General features: G+C 38.3%; 1 protein-coding gene across 1 annotated transcript in view; it reads right to left on the reverse strand.

The window, feature by feature from the left end:
* Positions 1-12,743, reverse strand: part of LOC126481676 (F-actin-monooxygenase Mical) — a 561,514-nt gene that overhangs the window by 200,208 nt on the left and 348,563 nt on the right. Inside the window, exons 12-15 of the mRNA XM_050105609.1 lie at positions 9,605-9,840; positions 8,109-8,231; positions 1,037-1,315; positions 362-601 (exon numbers count right to left, since the gene is read on the reverse strand). Of these exons, the coding sequence (XP_049961566.1) occupies positions 362-601; positions 1,037-1,315; positions 8,109-8,231; positions 9,605-9,840 (878 nt within the window). The remainder of the gene's footprint in view (positions 1-361; positions 602-1,036; positions 1,316-8,108; positions 8,232-9,604; positions 9,841-12,743) is intronic.

The raw sequence follows: 12,743 nt of genomic DNA on the forward strand, positions 1-12,743 counted from the left end.
ACAATATACATATCACATATGACAGGGGAGAAAAATGTAAAACATCGGTACAAGAGGAAAAGTAGCTTCCAGCTTGTGCTTCAGTGACAAAATTATAACCAAACTAATGACCAAGGAAGTATCTGAAGTATGGTCAAATATTATGTTAATCACATTGCAGTAAGGCTCAGACACATAAAGCCTGTCTACTCAATAACAAACAACAAACATTTTCTGGCAGCTAATGAGAATGGTTTAATGTATCATTGGGAAACAAGTTGTGCTCCTGACAAAAGAATGTTAATAATGTTAATTAACTCAACAACATCTGCTGAAACATTCCTGAACACAACACCATGCACATACGTATGAAGTTTCTTACAGGGTAATATAGTTTTCTCTCCAAATCTTTCACACGTTCTTCAAAACTTGGAGCTGTCTGACGATAAAGAAATATTGAATAATCTTCAAATGGCTGTGAATTTTCATATCTAGCATTTGTCTGAAGCATTTGCATGCTTTTATAGAACTGTAACGTAGTCAACTTTCGAAGGTATTTTCTTCTTCGTTCTCTCTCCAGTCTATTTTGGCGAATTTCTTCCAAACGTTTCTCACGTTCTTCCTAAGCATTGTAACACATTTAGCTTCAAATACGCATAAGTGGTTTGGCAAAAATAAGTGATTGGGCAACACAAGGACATTTTTCAAGTACAATAATGAAATGACAAGATATAAAGTAAACATTATAAATGTGTTAATGATAAATCCATATTACAAGAATAGAGAATTTTGAGAATAAGACTAAAGTAACAATTGACTCATGTTTTTTTCAGACATTTGTTGTATAATACTAAGGATTTAGGACTCGCATACAAATAAAAAATCACAACAATTACGAGATGCATAAGGAACAATGAGTGCAGTGAACGCCTAGTGAACAACGAGTGTACACATGGGGATGACCTGTACAGAATGAATGCATTTGTGATCAGTAGTAATGGTTGAATCATCTGATAGCACAGTGTTTCTAAGGACACTAAAACACAATTTAACTTACATCTCCAGTTTGTCTTTCTTTCTCCAGGCTCCTTCGCTTGCTACGTGACTTTCTTGAAGTTTCAGTCTTTCTTTCACCACCAATTCCATATGGAGTACCGGCTCCAGTAAGCAAATCTCTGTCTGAGGAAAATCGCTTCCTACTTACAGCACTACGATTGTGATGCTGGGTATTGCTTATACGTCCAATGAGATTCACTTTTTGTGCTGGTGTCAACTGCTGCAAGTGGCGGAATTTAATAGCTCTAGGTGCTGCAGGGATGTCTTCAGGTTCTACTTCCTGTAAATGAATGATGTCAACATTAAAAAAAAGGGTATACCTCTACAATATCAGAAGCTACAACCTAAACCAAAGTTACTGTTACCTAAATAACAGAGGACACTGGTAATTACTCATATTTTCTTTGTTAGTACAAAATATGGATAGACCCAACTGAGGCATTGTCTTCAGATCAAAGCAATATTACAACATAAACAACTCAAGATTTTGTAATTCTGTTTTTTTTTTAGGCAAGTGCAGTTCTGCATCTTTCTTTACATTAACCTAAATATCTGCATATAAACAGTAAATGATTTAAGGAGTAACAACTAAATGAAAATCACAAGTATTATGTTGCAAATAAGACAGAAACAATACTGAAAACTCTGCTAGCTTCCAGATAAATTCCCTACAGAGCTATAGCGCACACGGGATACACACACACACACACACACACACACACACACACACACACGCACACACACACAAATGCACACTGTAATCACTGTAATGTACTGAGTAGTTCACAGCCTGATCCTTTAATGTGCAACCCTTTATCATTCATAACCATCCTGCAAATGTAATTAGACTACAAAACATTGTGTAGAATGTTAAATTACTGTTATTTTTTACAAAACTGCTTTTGCAGAACATTCTGAAAGAAAACATGATAATTTGAAATTAACTATGAATTATATACAATCTATTCAAAGGCTTGTAATGACTTGCTCAAATTTGTCCAAAGATCAGTGACAATGTAAAAATAAAAAAATTATGTAATTAAGATGTAAATTAGAATAATTCTGGCACGATAGTTTGTGAAACTTCTTTTACTCATTTTTGCATCAAGATTGTATCTAAACCAAAATTATGTTTCTATAAAATACATCATTACATTTTGTAAAACTAAATATTGCAACTGGATAATTCCAGAATTGAAACTTGTAGTTACATGTCTAGTTTCACAGCCAGTTCAATAATACTTCATAAATCTTTAATTGGTATATGTTATTTATAGCCCAGTGTTGGCACCTGCATAGTTGGTCCCAATTGGAGCTATGTTACAATTAGTGTGTGTTAGTCATTGCCAGTTGTTAGTAAGTTGATTCTTGTCTGTATCTGTGCTGCCTTTAAATGTGCTCATCTCCATTCAAAAATAAAAATAATAAATCTTGATGGTATTTTTGGTCAGTTGTTGCAACCACAAAAATGTGTGATTTTTTTCACCAGACGTGTTTTGCTTTATTGAGGTAAAGCATCATCAGTGGTAGTGATTTTTCAGCTGATTTCTTGCTTACATTGGGAAATGAGGTCTGCTAGCACATCAACATTTTTCTGTTTTTGGCACTGATAATGTTCGTCTAATTTTTAGATGTTCTGCAGCGCTATGCATTTCTCATACCACACTTTTATGCACACCACTGTATTTGACGAAAATTATCAGTGTCGAAAACAGAAAACATCGATGTGCTATCAGACTGCATTTCCCGATGTAAGCAAGAAAGCAGCCAAAAATCACCATCGCTGATTATCCTTTACCTCAATAAATCAAAATGCGTCTGGTGGAAAAAAAATCACGCATTTTTGTAGTTGCAACAACAGACCAAAAATACCCCAAGAATTGTAAAGCAACTGCGGACAATATGGCCACACAAATGAAGAAAATAAATTATAAACATTAAGAATGTGTGCAAAAAACTATCTGGTTATTACTATACACTTTAAGTATTCCCCAGATAATATTTCCAAGTTCATTTCATTGTACGTTTCCATCCAATGTTATTGCCTCGTCATCAATAGTGGAAAAACCATTGTCATCGCCGTCTTCCCATAATTTGTCATGCTCTGTTACATCCGGCAAATTTGTGTTAACACATTCTTTAAAGAGTTTTTCCACCAGTGGTAGCAGAACGGAGTCCCATGTACATTTCACCCACTCACAAATCTGTGACAAGTCTAGCCAATTTATTTTTTCCACTTGGCATGAACTCACAGTTTTCATCTGCCATCCATCTATATATTGCTGTTTAAGTGGAGCTTTGAATGTCTGATTTACACACTTGTGTAGTGGTTGCAGGATGGATGTTAGACCTCCATGAATAATGACCAACCCAGTTTTCCCCTTTCTGTAACACGTCTTGCACTTCCTGAGTTGTATGTCTGCAGAAGCTGTGCAGGACCAGCATATTACATAAATTCAGTAATGCACCACAACAACATTGCCTGCATGCATCATCCAGTCAACCACAAGGTCACTGTCCATCCAACCTTTTGAATTCACTCCCACTGATATGCCATTGACTGACATTTTCGGAATAGTTATACTTTTAAGTATCACATAATCTGGCAGCTTTTGTCCATCACCAGTTACACACAACATGACTATACAGCATTGCATCTCATTGCCACAAGTTCGTATCATGATCTGGACTCCCCTTTTGTGATCACAGTGTTGTCAGTGACATCTCAAAATAGACTAGCATTTAATCTGCATTACCAATTTGTCACAATATATAGGAATGTTCATGATGCAATTTGATCATGTAGTGATGAAAAATCACACTTTTTTCTTGTGATCACCTGAAAGCCATTGAGAAAACTTAGTTTTCCTCCAGAAGCCTAACCCATTTCAACTGAAAAATCTTGATTGCCACCCCAGCTAGCTTTGAAACACCTAGAGCTGGCACATTTCACTAGTCACCATGCATCCATATTGTCACTTCTCATCTACATAATTGCACAGCTTTTTTTTGAGGTCCGGATGCTTCACTTTTTGGCCTTGAAAAGCCCAGCAATTACCGTTCATTTCTGCGTTTTTTTCACCAGTTGCAAATACAATCTGCACTCATATTGTACTTTCTTCTCACTGCACGGTTTACAATGTTCTATGCTTCATTGATTGTTTTAAGTTTTTCTTTAGAAGTGTACAAATGACAAGAAGAACTTTTAGCCATAATTAACAAATTAACACTAGTTAATATTTCAGTTCTAATGTGCTAATGATGTATCACAGACTGAGGCCGCAACAATGCTACAGTAAAATGGGATCTATTGCTGGACGCGGAGAACTACCAGTCATATTACAAGTAACCCATGTACCCCAGTCTTTTGTCCTTAAATTTGGGAAATATGTGTGCAAATTATTCATATCTATATGGTATTAGTTACGAGGACCATCATGATTCATTCCCTTTTGTTTTTCACTCATCAGTGACCAAACAAAAAAAGTCTTGCTACATCATATTACGTCTATCTTTCTATTGTCCTAAGAATTTTTATGCATAACCTACACTAATCAACACAAAATTATTTTAGCACATTCCTGAAATAACAGCGCCCAAATTTCATCATAATTTTCCATACAGAAAATATTATAATTTAAAATTACTGGCCAATTGTGTCACATCATTGTATTGTACTTGTACTAGTCAAACTGATATCTTTGTGGGCAGTCTAGAATTATTTCACTGCTTCCCAACATCACATGTTTGCAAGTATTAGCTGTACTGAAATATTACCAAGAACAACTGTATAAGGTTTCTAGGCATGGGCTAATTATGTAAACTACACTCAATTAGTTTAGAACCAATGAAGTGAAATTGTCACTTTCTCAATCTAGAACTTGTGTCATACAGTTATTCCACATCCTTTCTTTCTGATGCTTACATCTAACTCACTGATTATTGAGGTTACATGTAGGGGTATACCATTGGATACACTGGTCAGCCAGAACATTATGATCACCGACCTGCTATCAATATAAACACATACAGGTGATTGCAGTGTCATCTGGTGAGAAATGACTGCTAATCAGACACAAGCACAGTGCATGTAGCATTATGTAGTGTGCTGTCCGTGTGTAGAATGGGGAAGGCACATGATCTATCAGAGTTTGATGGTGGGCAGATTGTGATGACCCAGAGGCTCAGCACGAGCATTTTGGAATCTATTCAACTTGATGGGTGTTCAAGGAGTGCTGTGGCAAACATCTTCAACATGTGATGAAACTGAGGTGATACCATGTCCTGACATCATGGGGTTGGGAGACCACCCCTCATCACAGATGTCTGACACCACAGGCTGGGCAGACTGGTAAAACAGGTCAGGCAGCAAACTGGCAGAACTAACATCAGACTTTAATTCTGAGCAGAGTAAAAGGGTGTTTGAACATGCACTGCACCGCACACTCCTAACAGGGGGCCTCTGTAGCCAACGACGCATGCAGGTGCCAATATTAACAGCATGACATCAGCAATTAGGACTGAAATGGGCACTTGACCATTGGCACTGGACATTGGAGCAGTGGCAGGGTGTTGCACGGTCTGATAAAGCCCAGTACCTTCTTCATCAGGGCGATGGGAGGGCACAAATCTGTTGTCTTCCTCCTTGACACATACATGGCGGGATGAAGGCAAGCTGGTAGCAGCCAGATTATGCTCTGGAGAACATTCACGTGAACATCCATAGGTCCAGAGAAGCTTGTGCAAGGCACCTTGATGGCCAAGGAATGTAGTACACCGGTTGCAGACCACATACACTCCTTTTTTATGATGATCATGTTTCCCAATGGCAGTGCACCACGTCACAAGGCCAGGAGCGTGATGGAGTGGCTCGAGGAACACATTGGTGAGTTCCAATTGATGTGCTGGCCTCCCAACTCACCCGATCTGAACCTGACGGAATACATCTGGAGTGCCCCAGGGAAGTGTGGTAGGTCCGCTGTTGTTTCCTATCTACATAAATGATCTTTTGGATAGGGTGGATAGTAATGTGCGGCTGTTTGCTGATGATGCTGTGGTGTACGGGAAGGTGTCATCGTTGAGTGACTGTAGGAGGATACAAGATGACTTGGACAGGATTTGTGACTGGTATAAAGAATGGCAGTTAACTCTAAATATAGATAAATGTAAATTAACGCAGATGAATAGAAAAAAGAATCCCGTAATGTTTGAATACTCTATTAGTAGTGTAGCGCTTCACACAGTCACATCAATTAAATATTTGGGCGTAACATTGCAGAGCGATATGAAGTGGGACAAGCATATAATGGCAGTTGTGGGGAAGGCGGATAGTCGCCCTCGGTTCATTGGTAGAATTTTGGGAAGATGTGGTTCATCTGTAAAGGATACTGCTTATAAAACACTAATACGACCTATTCTTGAGTACAGTTCGAGTGTTTGGGATCCCTATCAGGTCGGATTGAGGGAGAACATAGAAACAATTCAGAGGCAGGCTGTTAGATTTGTTAATGGTAGGTTTGATCATCATGCGAGTGTTACGGAAATGCTTCAGGAACTCGGGTGTGAGTCTCTGGAGGAAAGGAGGCGTTCTTTTCGTGAATCGCTACTGAGGAAATTTAGAGAACCAGCATGAGTCTGACTGCAGTACAATTTTGCTGCCGCCAACTTCTATTTCGTGGAAAGACCACAAAGATAAGATAAGAGAGATTAGGACTCGTACAGAGGCATATAGGCAGTCATTTTTCCCTCGTTCTGTTTGGGAGTTGAACAGGGAGAGAAGATGCTAGTTGTGGTACGAGGTACCCTTCGCCATGCACCATATGGTGGATTGCAGAGTATGTATGTAAATGTAGATGCAGATGTAGATGTAGAAATTTGGCAGCAGAGTACATCACCCTCTCCCTGGAATTTACGGGAATTAGGTGATTTGTGTAAGCAGATGTGGTGCCCATTCCCCCCAGTGACCTACCAAGGCCTCTTTGCTTCCATTCCATGATGCATTGCCACTGCTATCCGTGCCAAAGTTAGACATACTGGCTATTGAGAAGGTGGTCACAATGTTCTGGTTGATCAGAGTAACTGAAACCTGACGATTTTCTATGATTGTTTATGATGCTTAATTTCATTTAGAATCACCTCATACTCACTACGCAAACAATTTTCTCATTATGCTGCATGAACTGAAACATATCACTTTAAAACTGAGCTTAAACAATTGCTCCATACCCCGACACAATGTTTGTCATGTATGTGAGCAAATATTAATTTTATGCTGGTATCAGCTGTTAATTGTGCGTTCGGTGACTGCTGTACCTTCAAGTTTACGGAAAACAGTTAATTTTTTGTACCACTGTCAAATTTGTCAACATTTAACTGATAACTCATCAATTATGATGCTTTAGGGGCAAATAACTGAACAACCAAAAAACAACTCAACTTACAATTAATTTTATGAGCAGAAGTGGCCTTACAAAATTATGCTAACATACACAATGATGGAACACATTGCATGGTGAGAACTCTGGAACTCTAATAGCATGCCAAGCACAATTTCTCAAATAGCTAACCCATTGAAAATGAATATTTTCTTTTCTTTTTTGTGGTTCCTACCACATCACATGGATTAAAATCTATGACTTTTCATAGAGTACTGTGAGTTCTGTGAGACCGAAAGTATAGCCACAGACTGCTGCTATCAACTGACCATTAACCCATACAATGCTGTTTCTTTTCCACATCCACATCTTCACTAAAACTGTGTCCCAAGCTGTACTCCACTGTAGACCACTGCTTTGCTTACCAAGATAATGCATTCATACATTCCATAAGAATACATTTTACTTATTAGTCATTCATATGGTACCAAATTAAATTCACTACAAAATTAAGAATAACAATTCCCAGCTTTTTAAGTAACCATACAGGTTTTACATTAAATACGTTTTACGAATGCATGCAGGGTACCACAGACAAAAGTCATTGTGCTCAAATTTATTTGGAGCAAACAGTTTGGAGAGAGTTGCTACTTCTTCCTAATTTAGATTTTTTCTGTTTTTTAATTTTATGTTACTCACCAATTTAGGGTGTTTTATGTGGGGTATTTCACCTCTGAATGTGTCATAAATTTGAGACAAATATGACAGCATAGTTAGCTTATCTGGAATATCACACTGTTCCATTTCTTTACCAGTCATTACCTTTAAAAAAGAAACAAAGGCAACAATTAATTCTAAATAGCATAATATACATCACAAAGACTGAAGACTCAGTTTTACCATTGATTACAAAGACTATAAAAAGCTGAGCACAAGCTCTAGCTGGACAAGGATGAAGGAGAAATTAGCTGTGGTCTCTTCGAAGGAACCATCCCAGCATTCATCTTAAGTGATTTAAAGAAATCAAGGAAAATTTAACTCAGGACAGCTCGATGGGGATATGAAACTAGTCCCTCAAGGATGGTATTTGAGCACTTTAACAGATCTCCTTGCTGTAAGATAAAGGTTAATGATTTCTGTCTTTATCTTATTTATAATTAGTACTGTACTTACTTAAAACAGAGATTTTCTTTTCACTAAGATTAATCCCCCCTATCCATTTCTACTACTACGCTAACACAAAGAGAGGAAGATGCACTGTGATTCACTATAGCTCTCAGAGTGAAACCACATTGGCTTCATTAACAAGTGACAAACCTGTAAAGCACATGGATCACTAATAATGTATGGAAAGTTCTGGTTGAAAAATTACAAATTATTTAGGAATAAAGGAGATGACTCATCGAAAGGCAGAAGCACTGCTTTGTCGACAGGCACACTAACAGAAGGTCCTGAGCTTGATATATATACACAAATATCAGGCTTTCGCAACCCACGGTTGCTTCATCAGGAAAGAGGGAAGGAGAGGGAAAGACAAAAGGATGTGGGTTTTAAGGGAGAGGGTAAGAAGTCATTCCAATCCCGGGAGTGGAAAGACTTACATTGGGGGGAATAAGGGACAGGTATACACTCGCGCACACACACACACGCGCACACACACACACACACACACACACACACACACACACACACACACACATATATATATATCCATCCGCACATAACAGACATATATGTCTGCTTGTGGCTGTTATGTGCGGATGGATGTGTGTGTGTGTGTGTGTGTGTGTGTGTGTGTGTGTGTGTGTGTGTGTGTGTGGGCGCGCGCGCACGCGAGTGTATATACCTGTCCCTTTCCCAAGGTAAGTCTTTCCGCTCCCAGGATTGGAATGACTCCTTACCCTCTCCCTTGAAACCCACATCCTTTTGTCTTTCCCTCTCCTTCCCTCTTTCCTGATGAAGCAACCGTGGGTTGTGAAAGCTTGAAATTTGTGTGTGTGTTTGTGTTTGTTATTGTTTCTATCAACGTATCAACGCTTTCGGGCATCTTTGTCTAAATGTACGAACTTATTATTTTGGCATAAAATTTCTTATAAATGCTGTATGTAAGACTGTTCCAGAAAAGATTCATAACAGGAAGCTTATTTTATTTGAAGTGTGATACAGACAAATGATGTTTAACACATGTAACTTACAGGTGGTATGCCCAGTTCTCTCTCTAATGTATCAAATGCTAGCTGGTTGTTGGCAGACACATCTTCTGGTTTAAGTGAGTGAAAATCTATGAGATCAGGCCTATATCGATGGATAATGGCACATAAAATCAGTCCATTCTTAAAAGAATCAGTCATATTTTCCACATGGAGATCACTATACAAAGCTACTTGCTTCTTCAACCAGTGGAGAAGTGTGTCTGGATGTACCTGAGAATCTGTAAAGAAAATTGTACTCACAATTACATGTACCCATACTATATGCAAACAGTTACAAGTATCTCGTATTTCAACAGAAAGTTAGATATAAATCTGTTATTTATAAGACGCTATTGACATGATGTAAGTAGTGCAGTTCAAAAAAAAAAAGGTACAAATAATACGAGCAGCTTAAAAACTGAAGAAAGTGAAATTTTATTACCAGTACAAAAAACTAAATTAATTAAATTTTCTGTAACAGTTTTACTGTTTCCTCCAACAATCCTATAATAACAACATTTAATAGTATGTAAGTGCAGATTACACACACACACACACACACACACACACACACACACACACAATAAATTTAATGCTCATAATACGTTCATCCCATCTAGTTTTCTTCATAATTTGTTAGCAATGCTTTCACTTTGGTATTTTATTATCCTTTAGCACTTCCTTGAATTAAGGAACTGAACAATGTCCAGTCACATTAATGTGACAACCTGTGAAAAAATTGAATATGATCTGCAAGGATAGGTACTTAATTGTGTTGGTCCACTGTGCACCCAAGGAATGCTATGAAAATGTTCTCAAAACCATAACACTCCCTCCTATGGACTGGGCCCTTCAGATAATTGTTACAGGGTGTTTGCTTTCACACGTTTCATGCCATACACATCAACGGTCATCTATCCAATGGAGCATAAAACATGATTCATCTGAAAAGGCCAGCACTGGTCACCAATCAGCAGATGTCCAGCTGCAGTACTGGTATGCAAATTTCAGCCTTTGTTGCCAAAGAACAGCAGTCAACATGGGTGCACTTGCTGCGTAGGCCCATACATGCCAACATTCACTGAACGGTCATTGAGAAGACACTGTTGGTTGCACCTTGGTTCAACTGGGCAGTCAGTTGCTCAACAGTTGCATGTCTACTCGCCTGTTCACATCTCTGCAGCCATCGTTCACCCCCTGCCACATGTGGCCTCTGCTGCACCACAGTTGCCTCAATGTCAGTTTTGGATAGCGCCATTTTGCCATGCACGGTGTTATTTTAACCATAGCACCACACAAACAGTTTACAAACTTACCCATTTTGAAAATGCTTCTACCTACAACCTGAAAGCCAACAATCATGCCCTTTTGGAGAGCAGATAAAATACTTCGTTTCCGCCTGCACTGTTTTCCATGATCCTCCAGAATGCTTTATATACCCTCCACTGCTAGTGCTTCCATCTACCAACTGTGAGTGGTTACTGCACTTTGACACGGAACACAGGAGGTGGTCACATTAATGTGAGTGGAACATGAATAAGCATTATTTGTTTAATGATAAATCATTGATTGGTGTCAAAGATTTATGGATCATATGGAAAGGGGTACTGAGGAAACAGGTGCAGTATTTTGTGTGATGAGATCTGGTACATAGTATGGAATGCTAAAAAATGACTACCTCCTCTGTCTTGCAATTACTGATGTGAATCGTTCTCGTACGTCATTTTAAGTGCCACTTCTAAATAAGCCACCAGCATTTGATGTCTTGGATCTAGAAGATTCACAGCCAATTGATTAAGTTTCTGGCCAAAACACAGGAATGGAAGTAGAGAGAGCATTCATGTGTGAGTGGAATGTTCCTGCTTGTGCAAATGTGTGTGTTTGTTTTCTTTTCTGAAGGACGCTTTGGCTGAAAGCTGAATTTGTAACAGTCTTTTCGTTGCGTCTGACTGTAACTCAATGTGTCATCTTTACAGTGAATAGGAATCTATCCATTTCATAATATTGTTGCTATTCCAACCTGGACTTTACATTCTTTGATTTTGTGTGTAAGATCCTATATCTGGAATCATAACTGGTTTCACAGCTTAAAGCCACATCCTCAGGCAGGTATATACATTATAAGAGCAAACTGTTGGGAAGGACAGAAGGCCCAACATTCACTGTCTAAATAATAGTAATCTGCCACATGAACATACTGTCAAGTTGTATATAATGTGGTGGATTACTGTTATTTTGACATTGAATGTTGGGTTTTCTACCCATCTCAACATTTGGGTCTCATATGACACAATTTGTATACTCACCTGAAGATGTTTAAGCAATGAAACTGGTAGGGGTTCCAAATAAAGGACCCTATACACAGCTGTCTGCTGTTTTAGTACCACAGATTTTCTTTCACTGCTTACTCCCCCTTGACTAAGCCCACCCACATCCACACATATGCAGAAAGTGCAAAACATTTTTTGAACATTCTTGAAGTTTTCCTGGCGGACATAATGTTCCATCGAAAGATGATGGAACATTTTTTGAACAGTTTATTTATCTTATGAACTTTGCTATTGTTATCATTACATGGTCAGTGTTACTGGCATACAATTCTGGTCTACGTATGATTACACACTAATGTTTATTGTTTAACACAGAGTATACTCCGACACAACTCTAAAAATGTGTGCATGTACACATGCAATCCCCCCCCCCACCACCACCCACCCACACACACACACACACACACACACACACACACACACACACACACACACACACACACAAAGAAGAGGAAACCTATTTAGTCATTTTTGTTACTGATCAAATGTGTCATATTTGTGAAAACAGTACAGAGTTTTAACACAACAATTTTTTCTTGAAATTCATAATTTTTAATCATTAATGATGTACGAATGTGACCATTAGTTAACAAATCAGCCTACAACCTAAACTGCAATACATGTAAATCCATTGCAGTTAGTTGCCAGCTGTAATATAGGCACTGTTCCTGTAACTTCGCTAATGGCGACATATCACAGTGACATATTTCAGTCTGCCAGAAACATGCCTGAATAAAAAGGCATACATATTACAGCAGAACATTTTCTGTTTCAATTGAAAATAAAAATTACTATAACCAGTCACATATACT

The sequence above is a fragment of the Schistocerca serialis genome, chromosome 5 (genome assembly GCF_023864345.2).
Source record: "Schistocerca serialis cubense isolate TAMUIC-IGC-003099 chromosome 5, iqSchSeri2.2, whole genome shotgun sequence".
Classification (NCBI taxonomy): Eukaryota; Metazoa; Arthropoda; class Insecta; order Orthoptera; family Acrididae; genus Schistocerca; species Schistocerca serialis.